Source organism: Ailuropoda melanoleuca, chromosome 9 (assembly GCF_002007445.2).
Source record: "Ailuropoda melanoleuca isolate Jingjing chromosome 9, ASM200744v2, whole genome shotgun sequence".
Lineage (NCBI taxonomy): Eukaryota > Metazoa > Chordata > Mammalia > Carnivora > Ursidae > Ailuropoda > Ailuropoda melanoleuca.
In genome coordinates, this window is record NC_048226.1 from 66,914,823 (window position 1) to 66,932,355 (window position 17,533).

General features: G+C 36.8%; 1 protein-coding gene across 14 annotated transcripts in view; it reads left to right on the plus strand.

Moving 5' to 3' along the window:
- The window catches only part of VPS13B (vacuolar protein sorting 13 homolog B), a 768,204-nt gene that overhangs the window by 102,321 nt on the left and 648,350 nt on the right, over window positions 1-17,533 (plus strand). For all 14 annotated transcript variants that reach the window (XM_034668364.1, XM_019810220.2, XM_034668365.1 and 11 more), the window contains 3 exons: window positions 8,054-8,242; window positions 11,958-12,127; window positions 14,932-15,126. In XM_034668364.1, coding sequence (XP_034524255.1) covers window positions 8,054-8,242; window positions 11,958-12,127; window positions 14,932-15,126 — 554 coding nt within the window. The remainder of the gene's footprint in view (window positions 1-8,053; window positions 8,243-11,957; window positions 12,128-14,931; window positions 15,127-17,533) is intronic.

Sequence of the window (17,533 nt, forward strand, 5' to 3'; positions counted from 1 at the left end):
TGTCTACTGCCTATTGCTTTTACCTTAGTTTCAATATTCTTGTCTTGGAAAATTGTTCTTCCGTATTCTGGTTGCTCAAGCCAGAAACCTAGGAATCGTCATGACACACTTCTCCTCTCCTAGCTTCCAGCCCATCAACACATTTTTGTCAAATTTCATCTACAAAATCGATTTTAAATTCATTGACTTCTCGTAAACTCTACTATTACCACTCTCATCCAATCTACTGTCCTCTCTACATTATAATATTTTTTTACTTCCTGCTTCCCACCCTTTCAGATTGGTTTAAAACCCTTGTGCTTAAAACCCTCACTCACTGCCTTTGCATTGCTTTATTTAAAAGTAAAATTAAATTTTATTAGATTTTTGTCTTGAATTACTTGGAGGATAGTGATAACCCCTAAGGAAGATAGAAACAAGAAAGGATTTTTAGAGGAAAAGATGTGTTTTGACATAACCTGTGGACATTGAGGTAGAGATATTCAGTAACAAATTATATATAGGAAAGGGCAACTAAGAGCTTTACAAATTGTTAGAGTGTTGTGGTTACCAAATGTAAGATGGTAGGTTTCTTCTGGTTCAGTATGATGTCTTCTGCATGTGTTGTGGATTCCATATCTTGTGAGGAGGTGGAGTATCAAGTTGTTGTCCTTCAAATGAAGGAACCCAAGCCCTGAAAATTTTATTTTGTACATATGCTGCCTCTACCCTTTCTAATAGATATTAAAGCATAGTTTATATTTGTTAGGGTGCTTGTATATGTTCAGTGTGAGAAATTGGTAGTTTGTTAACTTTTAAATTTTTCATATTTTCCATTTCTAAGAATAGGATACAATGTTATAAATACCTTAGTCCTGGGGCGCCTGGGTGGCTCAGTTGGTAAATGTCTGCCTTCGGCTCAGGGCATGATCCTGGAGTCCTGGGATCGAGCCCCGCATCAGGCTCCTCTGCTGGGAGCCTGCTTCTTCCTCTCACACTCCCCCTGCTTGTGTTCCCTCTCTCCCTGGCTGTCTCTCTCTGTCAAATAAATAAAATCTTAAAAAAAAAAAAATCTTTGTCCTTAACTTTTTTTTCCAACAAACTATTGGATCATAATGGACAAACAGAAAAGTTCTATACATTTATGTACAGACTAGCACAGAATTATAATGGAAATACCTGCGTGTACTAAATTATTTTTTGTCTATGGTTCTGAGACTAAAGATTTTTTTTTATAATTTTTATTTTGTTATATTAGTCACCATACAGTACATCCCCAGTTTTTGATGCAGTGTTCCATGATTCATTATTTGTGTATAACACCCAGTGCACCATGCAATATGTGCCCTCCTTAATACCCATCACCGGCCTATCCCAATTCCCCACCTCCCTCCCCTCTGAAGCCCTCAGTTTGTTTCCCAGAGTCTACAGTCTCTCATGGTTCGTTCCCCCTTCTGATTACCCCCCCTTCATTCTTCCCTTCCTTCTCCTACCAGTCTTCCTATTTCTTACGTTCCATAAATGAGTAAAACCTTATGATAATTGTCTTTCTCTGCTTGACTTATTTCACTTAGCATAATCTCCTCCAGTCCCCTCCATGTTGCTGCAAATGTTGTGAGACAAAGATTGAACTGAAATCCTTTGTTTGAAATTACAGAAATGTATTTTTGAAAAAGTTATTAGAAAGTGTGGATACAGAACTTTTGTGTTTAATTGGGCCTTCCTAGATTCTAAAGGTATTAAGTGCCTTACTTTCCTATTTCTGTTCGAATAAACAAAATGGCTTAAGAATTAGAGATTACCGGGCTGAGGAGTCCAAGATGGTGGAGGAGTAGGAGACCTTAGTTTTGTCTTGTCCCGGGAATTCAGCTTAGGTAGCTATTAAATCATTCTGAACACCTGGACACTTAACCCAAGATCTAGGAAAAGAATAGCTGCAACTCTATAAATAGAGAAGCAAACACTTTCTGCAAGAATGGCAAGATGGAAAACCACCTCAAAGAAGAGAACAAGAGGGAGTACTGACTGCCAGGGACCTAATCAGTGTGGATAAAAGTAAGATGTTGGATCTAGAGTTCAGAATAACGATTATAAAGATACTAGTTGGGCTTGAGAAAAGCATAGAAGACACTAAAGAATCCCTTTCTGGAGAAATAAAAGAACTAAAATCTAATCAAGTCAAAAAGGGCTATTAATGAGATGCAATAAAAAATGGAGGCTCTAACTGCTAGGATAAATGAGGCAGGAGAAAGAATTAGTGATATAAAAGACCAAATAATCGAGAATAAAGAAGCTGAGAGGGACGCCTGGGTGGCTCAGTCAGTTAAGTGTCTGCCTTCGGCTCAGGTCGTGATCCCAGGGTCCTGGGATCAAGCCCTGCATTGTGCTCCTTGCTCAATGGGGAGCGTGATCTCCCTGCTGCTCCCCCTGCTTGTTCTCTCTCTCTCTCTCTCTGACAAATAAATAAAACCTTAAAAAAAAAAAAGCTGAGAAAAAGAGAGATGAACAACTACTGGTTCATGAGGAGAGAATTCAAGAGATAAGTGATAGCATAGAACAAAACAATATTAGAATGATTGGGACCCCAGAAGAAGAGGGAAGAGAGAGTGGGTCAGAAGGTGTATTGGAGCAAATTATAGTGGAGAGCTTCCTAACATGGGGGAAGGAAAGGCATTCAAGTCCAGGAGACACAGAGAACCCCTCTCAAAATCAGTAAAAATAGGTCAACACCTTGACATATAATAGTGAAACTTGCAAATCTCAGAGACAAAAAGAAAATCCTGAAAGCAGCTTGGGACAAGAGGTCCATAACCTACAAAGGTGGACACATTAGACTGGCAGCAGACCGATCTACAGAGACCTGGCAGGCCTGAAAGGACTGACATGTTATATTCAGGGTGCTAAATGAGAAAAATACACAGCCTAGAATACTTTATCCAGCAAGGAGGTCATTGAGAATAAAAGGAGAGATAAAAAGCTTACAGGACAAACAGAAACTAAAAGAATTTGATTACTAAACCAGCCCTGCAAGAAATATTAAAGGGGATCCTTTAAGTGAAGAGAGAGCCCAAAAGTAACAGAAACAATATACAAAAGCAATGACTTTACAGGTAATACAATGGCACGAAATTCTTATCTCTTAATAGTTACTCTGAATGTAAATGGGCTTAAATGCCCCAATCAGAAGACACAAGGCATCAGATTGGATAAAAAAACAAGGCCCATCGATATGCTGTCTGGAAAAGACTCATTTTAGACCCAAAGACATCACCAGATTAAAAGTGAGGGGGTAGAAAACCATTTAGCATGCTAGTGGACATCAAAATAAAGCTGGAGTGGCAATCCTTATATCAGACAAATTAGATTTTGAACCGAAGACTGTAAAAAAGATGAGGAAGGACACTATATCATTATTAAAGGGTCTATCCAACAAGATCTAAAAATTATAAATATTTATGCCCCTAACATGGGAGCAGCCAATTACATAAACCAATTAATAACAAAATTTAAAAAAAATGATAATAATACAATAATAGTGGGGGACTTTAACAGCCCACTCACTGCAATGGACAGATTATGTAAGCAGAAGATCAAGGAAACAAGGGATTTGAATGATGCACTGGACCAGATGGACTTCACAGATGTGTTCAGAGCATTGCATCCTAAAGCAACAGAGTACACATTCTTCTCGAGTGCACATGGAACATTCTCCAGTATAGATCACAGCCTGGGTCACAAATCAGGTCTCAACTGGTACCAAAAGATTGGGATCATTCTCTGCATATTTTCAGTCACAATGCTTTGAAACTTGAACTCAATCACAAGAGGACATTTGAAAAGAACTCAAATACATGGAGGCTAAAAAACATCCTGCTAAAGAATGGGTCAACCAGGAAATTAAAGAAGAATTAAAAAAATTCATGGAAACAAATGAAAATGAAAACACAACTGTTCCAAACCTTTGGGATACAGCGAAGGTGGTCCTAAGAGGGAAGTATATAGCAATACAAGCCTTTCTCAAGAAACAAGAAAGGCCTAAATTAAAGAACCTAACCTTACACCTAATGGAGCTGGAGAAGGAACTGCAAATAAAGCCTAAACCCAGCAAGAGAAGATAATTAAAGATTAGAGCAGAAATCAGTGAAATGGAAACCGAAAGAACAAAACAGATCAACAAAACTAGGAGCTGATTCCTTGAAAGAATTAATAAGATTGGTAACCCCCTGGCCAGACTTATCAAAAAGAAAAGAGAAAGGACCCAAATAAATAAAATCATGCATGAAAGAGGAGAGGTCACAAGCAACACCAAACAAATACAAACAATTGTAAGAACATATTATCAGCAACTATATGCCAACAAATTAGGGAATCTGGAAGAAATGGATGCATTCCTAGAGATGTGTAAACTACCAAAACTGAAATGGGAAGTAGAAAACCTGTACAGACCCATAACCAGCAAGAAAATTGAAGCACTAATCAACAATCTCCCAACAAACAAGAGCCCAGGGCCGAACGGCTTCCCAGGGGAATTCTACCAAACATTTCAATAATACCTATTCTTCTGAAGGTGTTTCAAAAAATAGAAATGGAAGAAAAACTTTCAAACTCTTTCTGTGAGGCCAGCATTACCTTGATCCCAAAACCAGACAAAGACCCTACCAAGACACAGAATTACAGACCAATATCCCTGATGAACGTGGATGCAAAAATTCTCACCAAGATACTAGCCAATAGGACCCAACAGTACATTCAAAGGTTATTTACCATGACCAGGTGGAATTTATTCCTGGGCTGTAAGGATGGTTCAACATCTGCAAATCAATCAGTCCGATAAACTACATTAATAAAAGAAAAGACAAGAACCATGTGGTCTCTCAGTAGATGCAGGTAAAGCATTTGACAAAGTATAGCATCCTTTTTTGATTAAAACTCTTCATAGTGTAGGGATAGAGGTAACATACCTCAATATCATATAAGCCATATACAGCAAATATCACTCTCAGCTCTCAGCTTTTCCCCTAAGATCAGGAACACAGTAGGGATGTCCATTCTCACTACTGTTTTTTCAACTAGAAGATTAGAGTTGAGGGTCCATTTCTGGGTTCTCTGTTCTGTTGACCTATGTGTCTGTTTTTGTACCAGTACCATACTGTCTTGATGATTACAGCTTTGTAGCAGAGCCTGAAGTCCTAGCCTCAGCGATCAGACAACAAAAAGAAATAAAAGACATCCAAATTGGCAAAGTCTCACTCTTCACAGATGACATGATACTCTATGTAGAAAATCCAGAAGACCACCCCAAAATTGCTAGAACTCATACAGGAATTCAGCAAAGTGCAGGATATAAAATCAATGCACAGAAGTCAGTTGTGTTTCTATATATTAACAATGAGAGAGAAGAAAGAGAAATTAAGGAGTCGATCCCATTTACAATTGTACCAAAAACCGTAAGATACCTAGGAATAAACCTAATCAACGAGGCAAAGGATCCGTACTTAGAAAACTATAGAACACTCATGAAAGAAATTGAGGAAGGCATGAAGAAATGGAAAAACGTTCCATGCTCATGGATTGGAGAAACAAATATTGTTAAAATGTTAAATGTTAAAATGTCTATGCTACCTAGAGCAATCTTTACATTCAGTGCAGTCCCTATCAAAATGCCGTCAGCTTTTTTCACAGAGCTGGATGGAATCCTAAAATTTTTATGGAACCAGAAAAGACCCTGAATAGTCGAAGGAATGTTGAAAAAGAAAACCAGAGCTGGTGGCATCACAATTCTGGACTTCAAGCTGTACTACAAAGCTGTAATCACCAAGACAGCATGGTACTGGCACAAAAACACACACATAGATCAGTGGAACAGAATAGAGAACCCAGAAAACGACCCTCAACTCTGTGGTCAACTAATCCTCGACAAAGCAGGAAAGAATATCCAATGGAAAAAGGACAGTCTCTTGAACAAATGGTGTTGGGAAAATTGGACAGTCACATGCAGAAGAATGAAACTGGACTTTTCTTAGGCCATACACAAAAATGGTCTCAAAATGGATGAAAATCCTAAATATGAGACAGGAATCCATCAAAATCCTGGAGGAGCACACAGGCAGCAACCTCTGTGACCTTGGCTGCATCAACTTCTTGCTAGACATTTCTCCAAAGACAAGGGAAAAAAAGGCAAAAATGAACTGTTGGGACTTCATCAAGATAAAAAGCTTCTGCAAAGCAAACAGTCGACAAAACCAAAAGACAACCAAAAGACAACCGACAGAATGGGAGATATTTGCAAATGTCTTATCTGATTAAGGACTAGTATCCAAGATCTATAAAGAACTTATCAAACTCCACACCCTAAGAACAAATAATCTAATCAAAATGGGTAGAAGACGTGAACAGACATTTCTCCAAAGAAGAACTACAAATGGCCAACAGACACGTGAAAAAATGCTCCACATCACTTGGCATTAGGGAAATACAAATCAAAACCACAATGAGACACCACCTCACACCAGTCAGAATGGCTAAAATTAACAAGTCAGGAAACAACAGATGTTGGTGAGGATGCGGAGAAAAGGGAACCCTCTTATATTGTTGGTGGGAATGCAGGCAGGTATAAGCACTCTGGAAAACAGTTTGGAGGTGCTTCAAAAAGTTCAAAATAGAGCTACTCTATGACACAGCAATTGCACTATTAGGGATTTACCCCAAATATACAAAAGTAGTGGTCCGAAGGGCCACCCGCACCCCAGTGTTAATAGCAGCAATGTCCACAATAGCCAAACTATGGAAACAGCTGAGATGTCCATCAACAGACGAATGGATAAAGAAGATGTAGTGTACATATACACAATGGAATATTACTCAGCGATCAAAAAAATGAAATCTTGCCACGTGCAAGGATGTGGATGAAACTAGAGGGTATTATGCTAAGCGAAATAAGTCAATCAGAGAAAGACATTTATCGTAGGATTTTATTCATATATGGCCTTTAAGAAACAAAACAGAGGATCATAGGGGAAGAGAGGGAAAAACAAGATGCAGTCAGAGAGGGAGACAAACCATAAGAGACTCTTAATCGTAGGAAACAAACTGAAGGTTGCTGGGGAGGGGGATTGGGGGAGTGGGGTACTTGGTGACACAATGTTACTATGTCAGATGTATCTCAATAAAGCTGAAAAAAATTTAGAAATTACCGTATGTTGTCACTTAAAACAGTGGATTTATGTATTAAGGGCAAATCTTTAGCATAAAGAGTATACATATTAGATAAGGAGAAATACACATAGGTAGAGCCGATATTTTTCTTAGAAGGTAGCCTTTGCTTTCCTCTTCAATATATGGGCGGATAAGGGATTGAAGAATTTGGGTTCTGTACCATGAAGCATGGCATAATAATTTTGTTCTGGAAAAACTTTAAAGCAGGTAAAGCCTATTGTTCTCTTCCATGGTCACTATACAACTGTCACAGCACCCTGTGAACATTTTTTCAGTGAAACTTCTAGATAAAATAGTAAAATGCAACTTCCTCTACTCACCCTTCCTGGTCAACATCATAGTATTGTGTATAGAATTACTGGATATTAGCCAGTTAGGTTTAAGAGATGAATTTTATGGGGTGCCTGGGTGGCTCTGTCGTGTCTGCCTTCAGCTCAGGGCGTCATACTGGCGTTATGGGATCGAGCCCCACATCAGGCTCCTTCGCTATGAGCTTGCTTCCTCCTCTCCCACTCCCCCTGCTTGTATTCCCTCTCTCGCTGGCTGTCTCTATCTCTGTCAAATAAATAAAAATAAAATCTTTAAAAAAAAAAGACTAATTTTCTAAGAATGGCCATTTCAATTTTATTGCACTTCTTTTAACATTAAATAGATTATGGGAGTAATTGTTATTAGAATCAATAATTTTTGTTAATAATAACCATCTCATTTGTGTAGAGAAAAATTTGGTTTGGCAGTGTTCTGTGTATTCAGTCAATGGAGAATTGCTTGTAAGGCATTAAGGTATAAGCTAAAAAGATGAGTAATATTACAATTGGTATATTTGATTTCTTAAAATATAAGATGTCATTTCTTGTAGGTTCTGCAAATCAAGACTTTTCTTCAGGAAAAAGTGAAGATATGGGAACAGTTCAGGAGAAATCTACGAAAAGCCTTGTTATAGGTCCTCTTGATTTTCGTTTGGATAGCAGTGCAGTACATAGAATTTTGAAAATGATTGTTTGTGCCTTGGAACATGAATATGAACCATATACTGGGCTAAAACCAGGTTTGTTTTTGGCTTCATTTTGAATCTCTTGCTAGTTAATTTGAATGGTTATATAATCCAATTTGTTGTATTTTGCTAAATTAAACTTTTTTGTATAGTTTGCCTATCTGATTTTCATGTATTTAGTTGTATGTAGAAGTTATTGAAGAGGTCAGGATTTGGAAATTATTTACATAAGTTCTTTACTTGCCATTATTTGTTAGCATTTTATTACCATACTTTCTGATACTTTTCCCAGTGTAAATTCCTGAAATATGATCATTTTCACACCTTAGTGGTTTCTGATGAGCAGACATGAGGATGGACTCTAAGCATACAAACTTCATATTCAAGGAGATGTAGGTCTTACTAGTAAAAAAAGAATTTGTCATACACCTATTTTTTTCTACATGTCATGGTTTCCTAAGATACATATTCTGTTTTTATGCAATAAAGTGTTCTAGAGTAGGGACTGCTTCTTTTTGTCTCCCACTCCCACTGCTTGTGTTCCCTCTCTCGCTGCCTCCCTCTCTGTCAAATAAATGAATAAAATCTTTAAAAAAAAAATAAAAAAAATTAAAAACTAAACCTGCAACTACCATGTAGCCCAGCAACTGCACTCTTGGGCATTTATCCCAGAGAAATGAACATTTAGGTTCACACAAAAATCAATACCTAATTTGTTTTTCTCATGTGAAAATCCAAGCTGATATGTGCTCTAGGGGATTAGGGTAACGGTTCCTTGAGGTTGTCTTTAGACCCAGAATTCTTTCTGTCTGGTTATTCTGTTCTTTGAGATATACCTCATCTACATGGTCAATGTTGGCCCACTATTAGAATAGCTAATTTGAATCAACAGGGATGGGGGAGCAAGAGAAAATGGTAGGTATGTGGTTTCATTTAATAACATGGCTCTGTCATCCCATTTACCAAAACTTAGTAACTTGTCCCTATGCCTAGCAGCAGGGAGACTGGAAAGTACAGTCTCTGGGAGCCTCGGAACCAGACTCAAGTTCAGAGGTTTTATTGTTAAGAGGAAGATAGTAATTAGCAGTCTGACAGTGGAATGGTGCCCTACACACACACACACACACACACACACACAATATAAATTGCTGTTATCTCACTTTAGTTTAATACAGACGGTTCTCACTTTGCATGGTAATTAGGAACCATAAAAATGCGCCCACTGAAATCATGGGAAGTGATCATAATCAGTGGGACAAATTGAAATTGTTACACACTTTAGGCTATTTTTGTCAAAACACTAAAAGCTCCTTACTATTGGTATAAATGTATGTAGAAATGATAAATAAAATCTTTAAAAAAAAGAAATGAAAAAAATAGTAAAGGGAATAGTAAAGTAAGAGTTTTATTTCTTAAAAAAAAAATTAAGAGTAGTTTAAATGGTGCTTATGTCCTTGTCCTGTAACTTACAATATAGAGTGACTTTCTTTCCTATGCTTTGGCAGATTGTTAGACTTCTAAGTTTGGATTAGATTCCCATACACTTTCAGTGTTGTGAAAACCTCTGAGAGTTCCTTTATTGGGAAGTATTTTGTTTGCATCACTTCCTCTGGGACATCTTCAGACATCTTCATTTCTTTTTATCACAACCACTTTCCTCGTCAACATTGATCAGTCTGTCTTCACTAATTCCCCTAGCTGCATATCAAGAGTCTCTCCAAGGCTACAGTGTTGATATTCCCACAGTCAGCTGTCTTCTGTAACTCCTTGTATGTTATCAGTCTTTGTTTCTTTGCTGCACTTTCATCTTTGATTGTCAGTTCTGTTTTAATTATCCATTTTTGTAAAGTGTCATATGGGTTTATCACTGGTAAACAAGGGAGCAGTACAACTACATGGTTTGCTGTCTTTGTATGAGTTAAATAATAGATATGAGATACCAGTAACCAAACCTGACTGACTTTGAAAGAAGTGACGTAATTAGTCACACTGATCATGATGCACATCTTTTATCTATGTTATGATTTGTGGATTCAAGAACTTGCAGTAAGGGTTGTACTTTATGCACTTATTGTATTGTGGTAACTGATATTTGAGCTGTTTTTTGGGAACTGGCGTTTTTAATCTAAAATAAGATAACTGAAACTAATGCATACCAGAACTGTGCAAAGTGAGAACTGCTTCTACATACATATGTGTATGTAAATGAGTACATATGTATTACATCTTCAGTACTTAGTTCTCCACTTTTTAAAAGCTATTTATTGAGGTGTAATATACATATTGGGAAGAACAAAACCTAAGGGCATAATTCTGTGAATTTTGCAAACTTAACCACATCTATGTAACTGTTCAAGAAATGAAACCTTGGCAGCAATTCCAGAAGTCCCCTTTGTGCTCTCCTCTCTTTACTCCTCTGACCCCAAGGGTAACTGCTCTCCCCTACTTCTAATATCACGGATTTAGTTTTTGCTCAGCTTATAATTCATGTGAATGGAATCACACAGTATGAATCTTTTGTCTCTGGCTTTAGCTTTAGCTTGTTTATGAGGTTCATTTCATTTTTATATAGTATGTCATTGTGTGAATATACCATCACTTATCCATTTTACTGTTGATGAGTATTTAGTTTCTAGTTTTTGGTTAATTGTGGTAGTGATGCCACCAACATTCTAATACATGCCCTTTGGTAAACATTTCCTTTCTATTGGGCATGTATGCGTGGAATCACTCAGGTAAAAGGATTGCAAATGTTCACTTGTAGTAGATATTTCCAAATTGTTTTCCCAAGTGGTTGAACCACTTTACATTCTTATCACTGGTTTGGAGAGTTTTAATTGCCAGCACTGGCAAGGTATGACTTACTGCCTCTTTTTGTGCAGCACATGAGCTGATAATGGGTTTTGTGTTTTAAATAGTTAGAAAAAAATAAACGAATCATATTTTATGACCCATGAAAACGATATGAAATTTAATTTTCAGTTTCCCCAGGTTGTTTTATTGGGACATAATCATGCTCGTACAGTTAGGTATTGTCTGTGTCTGCTTTTGTGTTATAGTGGCAGAGTTGAGTAGTTGTGACAGACTGTATGACCCACAGAGGCTAAAATAGTTTCTGAATGGCTCTTTATGTAAAAGGTTTGCTGATGTTTGGTTTGCCTGCTTGCCAATGCTTAGTATTAGTCTTTTTCTTTTTAACCATTTGAGTGGGTTTGTAATGCTGTCACGTGACTTTATTTGCATATATCTGATGCCTAATGATGTTATCTAGCTTTCCATAGAATTTTTGGCCATTTAGAAATACTATCCTTTGCTTGTTCAAGGCTTTGTTGCCCGTTTTTCTATTCAGTTGTTTATTGGTTTTTAAAAGGTTTTACATTTAAAAATTTTTAGTATGCTGTGGGTCCTTTGTACAGTTATCTAAATCCATCTGTCTCTCTATGGCAAATATCTTCTGCCAGTTTGTGGCTTGCTTTTGCATCATCTTAATGGTATTTTTATGAATAGAAGCTGTTATTCTTTTAACAAAAGAGATTAAGAATTTAAAAAAAATATTTAAAAAATAATTTAAAATCAAATATGTAAATTTTTATATAGCAAAGACATTTATGTTCTACAATAATATAACATATTTGTTAAACGTAGCACGTTATTTTGCAATTGGTTCATTGTTGAAAAGAAAAATACAATTTGACCTTAAAAATTGGGAACCAATTAATTCAGTTATTCAAAAATAATTTTTAATTAAATTTTCATTATTTCATTTTAGATATTAAGGATGAAAATGAAATAATACTGAATACTGAAGAAGTGGCATCGTTGGAGGAATATATTCCTACTCGACATACTAGTGTTACTCTGCTCAAATGTACCTGCACTATTTTCATGGCTGAATTCAACTTGTTGGATCATTTGCTACCTGTCATTATGGGAGAAAAGGTGTATTTTCAGTTCACTACTTTTTTTTCTCCTGCATGCATATTTGCAAATCCTATGATATTGTAAGAGGAAGGTGATAGAGTAAAAGAATATATGCTTATATAGTTATCCATGGTGATGTTAAAACAATGTAACTATGATTGTTAATTCTTAGATGTGTGTGTATGTGTGTACACATATATAATATATGTAAATAACCTCAAGCTAAGGCTGTACCAAGAAATGTTGATGGGACGTGGGCCTAGAAGTCAGTCCATATACGGACTATGACACCTTGCTTGTATCTCTAAACCTGTTTCTGAAAAACAACAAAAAAAAATATTTTTCCAGTGAGCTGACAGATTCAGCTGGTAAAGAAGTAGTAAGCCTAGATGGATTCAGATAGTTCATTACTTAATATAAACAGTAAAAGCAAATCAGTGGTGTCAGCTTGCCGTGTTCCTTTCAGGACAACCTTGAAACCAGAAGGCCAAAATGACCGGCAACACACACATGCAGCACACCGTTAGTAGGGTACCCTTTTGTCAAAGATTCAATTCCACATTTCATCTAAGCATACATGGATTACAGCTGTACATTGAGAATAGTAAGTGGAAACCATATCTCACCTGAATGTAGGATGCTGATGAGAAAATGTCTCATAGCAGTCTCCCTGAAGAGAAGAAGGTGAGAAGTGGTCTTTTAGAAGCTCTTTGCAAGACCCCTATTTTCTCATGTTGTGAGAGTCATGGGATGTTCTCCCAAGGTTTAGGTCTGCTATGGTTGCATCTTGCCTTTATGGTCTACATGGATTTGTGTAAGATTTGTCAGGGTGCTGGCACAGAGCTGTTCCCTTACAGTATCTACATCTTAGAATTGTTTTTAATATTAGATGAGATAACACACATAAACCATTTTGTACATATTAGGAACACAGTAATTACTACTTTATTGTTAATGAGGACTTATTAGATGCTTCACTTGATTTAGGCTGTATATAATATATTGCTTTCTGAGTTTGCCATGTACATAATGAAGTGTTATTTGTTATCTTTAGGTTTTTTGGGTTATATTTCTTTTGATATCTACATAATGATGATTATAGAAGTAAAAACTGTCCTAACTTTAAATAAGAACTTGTGGAAGTATGTCAGGGAATTGACTATGATACGATAGTTTCATTTTCTGTTTTTGCTCCTTATTGTCCATTTAAAATTGTTGTGTTGCTGGGTAAAGAGATCATCTGGGGAAAACTTCAGCGGAGAAAAAGTATGTCAGTATTAGATATTAACTTCAAAGCAGTTATGAGTAATGAGTTCAAGAAAGAGACAAAAAGGTGGAAGGTTTCGGAAGAGACCTCAAAGTATAAAAAACAGAACAAAACAAAAAAGAACCAAATCACATTCTGGAACTGAAAACTGTAACACAAATTAGAAATAAAAGAATGGAAAGTGATTTAAATGCAAATCACAGGAAGTACAGTGTGGCTGTTTTAATACCAGAAAATGTGAGCTTAAGACAAGAAATATTATTAGAAATACCTGTTTGTAATAATAAGTGTTAACTCCATGAATGAAACAACATAGATAATTCTTACAGATGGCATGTTGAATTAAAGCAGGCAGTTGTGAGCATGTACTGTATGATTCTGTAAAGTTCAAGAACAGGTGAGATTAGTTTGTGGTGAATGCAGTGAGAATATGGCTACCTCTGGCGGCGATCTGATCTGTTGCCTGAGAAGGAATATATTGTAGAGTGCTTGAAATGCGTGGTGGTTACAGATTTAAAATTTTATTGAGCTCTCCACTTAAGATTTGTGTGCTTTACCATGTGTTATACCTTAATAATCCAAAATAAAGTCGCTTAAAAGAGTAATTGCTCAGTAAGTGGTGGCTTAAAAATTATTAGTAAAAAATTTAAAAAGCGTGTTCAAGCAAATATATTCAATTTTAGACACAGTGTTTTGCAATAAATGCACTGGTGGCTTTTTGTACTAGGGAAGTATTGTGTAGCATTTACTGTCTTTAGCCAATCCCTGCTAAATGCTAGTACTACTCCTCAATTATTGTGACAATGAAAGACCGACAAAACAGTGAAACCTCTCTTCCATGGATTTTCACGTACGTCTAAGGTCATACTCTTTCTCATTGAGAGTGACTGTATGGCATTTTAAAGGGAGTAAGTTAGTTTTAGAACCAGAAGGGATTGCTTGCTAATCAGGGTTCATACTCTGGACATCTTGATACCTACTTGCAGTTATTTGGAAGGTTCTGTAACACTGGAAGTAGCAGGCCTAACTTGAGATTCTTAGGATTTTATGAGCCTTTAACATGTGTATTGTTAGTAGATATGATATGGGTCAGAAGTTATTCCTCCTTGCAAATTTTACTTCTTGTGCTTTTGAAACTGTCTGGAGTAGTCTTCTTAGTCCCTTCATCATCTAAATGTGAATAAAGGGCAAGAATACAAATGGTGAGTGGCTCTGGGATATCTAGGTCTGTATTTGGGAATGGTTGAGCTTAAGAAAATACCATTAAATGTACTGAGGAGCACATAGTGAACTATTCTAGTTGATTGAAAAATAAGTTTAGCTAAATGGTCAGTAATAATTTTACAGTAAATATGCATTTTTTGAAATGTAGGACATACTTAAAAATATATAGAAGGCATTTATATCTGGTTATGGTAAGAGAGTCCCATAGAAAATCATCATTTCTAGATTGATTTGATACCATTGCAAAATGTATGGGTCTGAGGCTTGTATGGGGGCATTGCACGTCAGTCACTGTTTTCCTGAGTATAAAGTGAACTCTGTTATTTTCCAGAACTCAAGTAACTTCCTGAATGCTACAAACTTCCAGTCTCTTCGGCCTTTGCCATCCATTCAGATATTGGTGGATAAAATTAATCTGGAACATTCTGTGCCAATGTATCCTGAACAGTTGGTGCATGTGGTCAGCAACCTTACTCAGCTTTCTGATAATCTGCTTCATTATTGTTATGCACACTGCTATCTTAAGGTAGGAAAAGTGAATATTCTTGTTTATTAGTATCTGTTTGGCTTTGGGAGAATTAAACATCTTTTTTCTTGGAGTTGTAACTTTATAGAATTAGTACCCCCATAAGATGAGATTTAAATGATACATAACAGATATATTCATTATTCAACATAATTAAATGAAAGTGTACCTATTTTAAAGTTACTCAGTTCTTTGGGATTGATAGCTTGATGTTTATAAGATAATGTTAATTATGGTTTTTGAAGATTTTTTAAAGAAAGATTTTAGAGGTGAGGGGAAGGGGCAGAGGGAGAGAATCTTCAAACTGACTCCTTGCTGAGCATGGAGCCCAATGTAGGCTCAGTCTCATGACCCATGAGATCATAACTTGAGCTGAAACCAAGAGCTGGTCACTCAGAGGACTGAGCTACCCAAGTGCCCTGGTTTTTGGAGATTTTATATGTCATTGATGATAATTATAAGTAGTGTGAAGTAACAGTTTTCTTTTTTTCCCCAAGGTCAATTTATCATTATTTAGTTCATCCTCAATATATGCAAGAAATATTTTTGTTCTATATTAGAACATTTAATAATTCTTTTATTATTTATTTATTTATTTTTTAATGTTTTTTTTTTTTTTGCATTATGTTAGTCACCATACAGTACATCCCTGGTTTCTGATGCAAGGTTCGATGATTCATTAGTTGTGTGTAACACCCAATGCACCATGCAATATGTGCCCTCCTTACTACCCATCACCAGTCTATCCCATTCCCCCACCCCCCTCCCCTCTGAAGCCCTCAGTTTGTTTCTCAGAGTCCATAGTCTCCCATGCTTCACTCCCCCTACTGATTACCCCCCTTTCTTTATCCCTTTCTTCCCCTAGTGATCTTCCTAGTTCTTATGTTCCATAGATGAGAGAAATCATATAATTGTCTTTCTCTGCTTGACTTATTTCACTTAGCATTATCTCCTCCAGTGCCTTCCATGTTGCAGCAAATGTTGAGAACTCGTTCTTTCTGATAGCTGAGTAATATTCCATTGTATATATGGACCACAGCTTCTTAATCCAGTCATCTGGTGAAGGGCATCTCAGTTCCTTCCACGATTTAGCTGTTGTGGATAATGCTGCTGTGAACATTGGGGTGCACATGGCCCTTCTCTTTACTACGTCTGTATCTTTGGGGTAAACACCCAGTAGTGCAATGGCTGGGTCATAGGGTAGTTCAATTTTTAACTTTTTAAGGGACCTCCACACTGTTTTCCAGAGTGGCTGTACCAACTTGCATTCCCACCAACAATGTAGGAGGGATCCCCTTTCTCCACATCCTCTCCAACAATTGTTGTTTCTTGCCTTGTCTATCTTTGCCATTCTAACTGGCGTAAGGTGGTATCTCAGTGTGGTTTTGATTTGAATTTCCCTGATGGCTAATGATTTTGAACATTTTTTCATGTGTCTGTTAGCCATTTGTATGTCTTCATTGGAAAAGTGTCTGTTCATATCTTCTGCCCATTTTATGATTTGTTTATTTGTTTCTCGTGTATTGAGTTTGAGAAGTTCTTTGTAGATCTTGGATACCAGTCCTTTATCTGTGGTGTCCTTTGCAAATATATTCTCCCATTCCGTGGGCTGTCTCTTAGTTTTTTTGACTGTTTCCTTGGCTGTGCAGAAGCTCTTTATCCTGATAAAGTCCCATAAGTTCATTTTATCTTTTATTTCTCTTGCCTTTGGAGATGTGTCGTGAAAAAGGTTGCTCTGGCCGATGTCATAGAAGTTGTTGCCTATGTTCTCCTCTAGAATTTTGATGGATTCCTGTCTCACATTGAGGTCTTTCATCCATTTGGAGTTTATTTTTGTGTATGGTGTGAGAGAGTGGTCAAGTTTCATTCTTTTGCATGTAGCTGTCCAATTTTCCCAGCACCATTTATTGAAGAGACTGTCTTTTTTCCACCGGATGTTTTTTCCTGCTTTATCAAAGATTAGTTGCCCAAAGAGCCGAGGGTCCATTTCTGGGTTCTCTATTCTGTTCCATTGGTCGATGTGTCTGTTTTTGTGCCAGTACCATGCTGTCTTTGTGATCACAGCTTTGTAGTACAGCTCGAAATCCGGCATTGTGATGCCCCCAGCTTTGTTTTTCCTTTTCAACAGTTCCTTGGAGATTCGGGGCCTTTTCTGGTTCCATACAAATTTAAGGACTATTTGTTCCAGTTCTTTGAAAAATGTCCTCGGTATTTTGATCGGGATAGCATTGAAAGTGTAGATTGCTCTGGGTAGTATGGACATTTTAACTATGTTAATTCTTCCAATCCATGAGCATGGAATATTTTTCCATCTTTTTATGTCTTCCTCAATATCTTTCAAAAGTGATCTATAGTTTCTAGGATATAGGTCCTTTACGTCTCTGGTTAAGTTAATTCCAAGGTAACG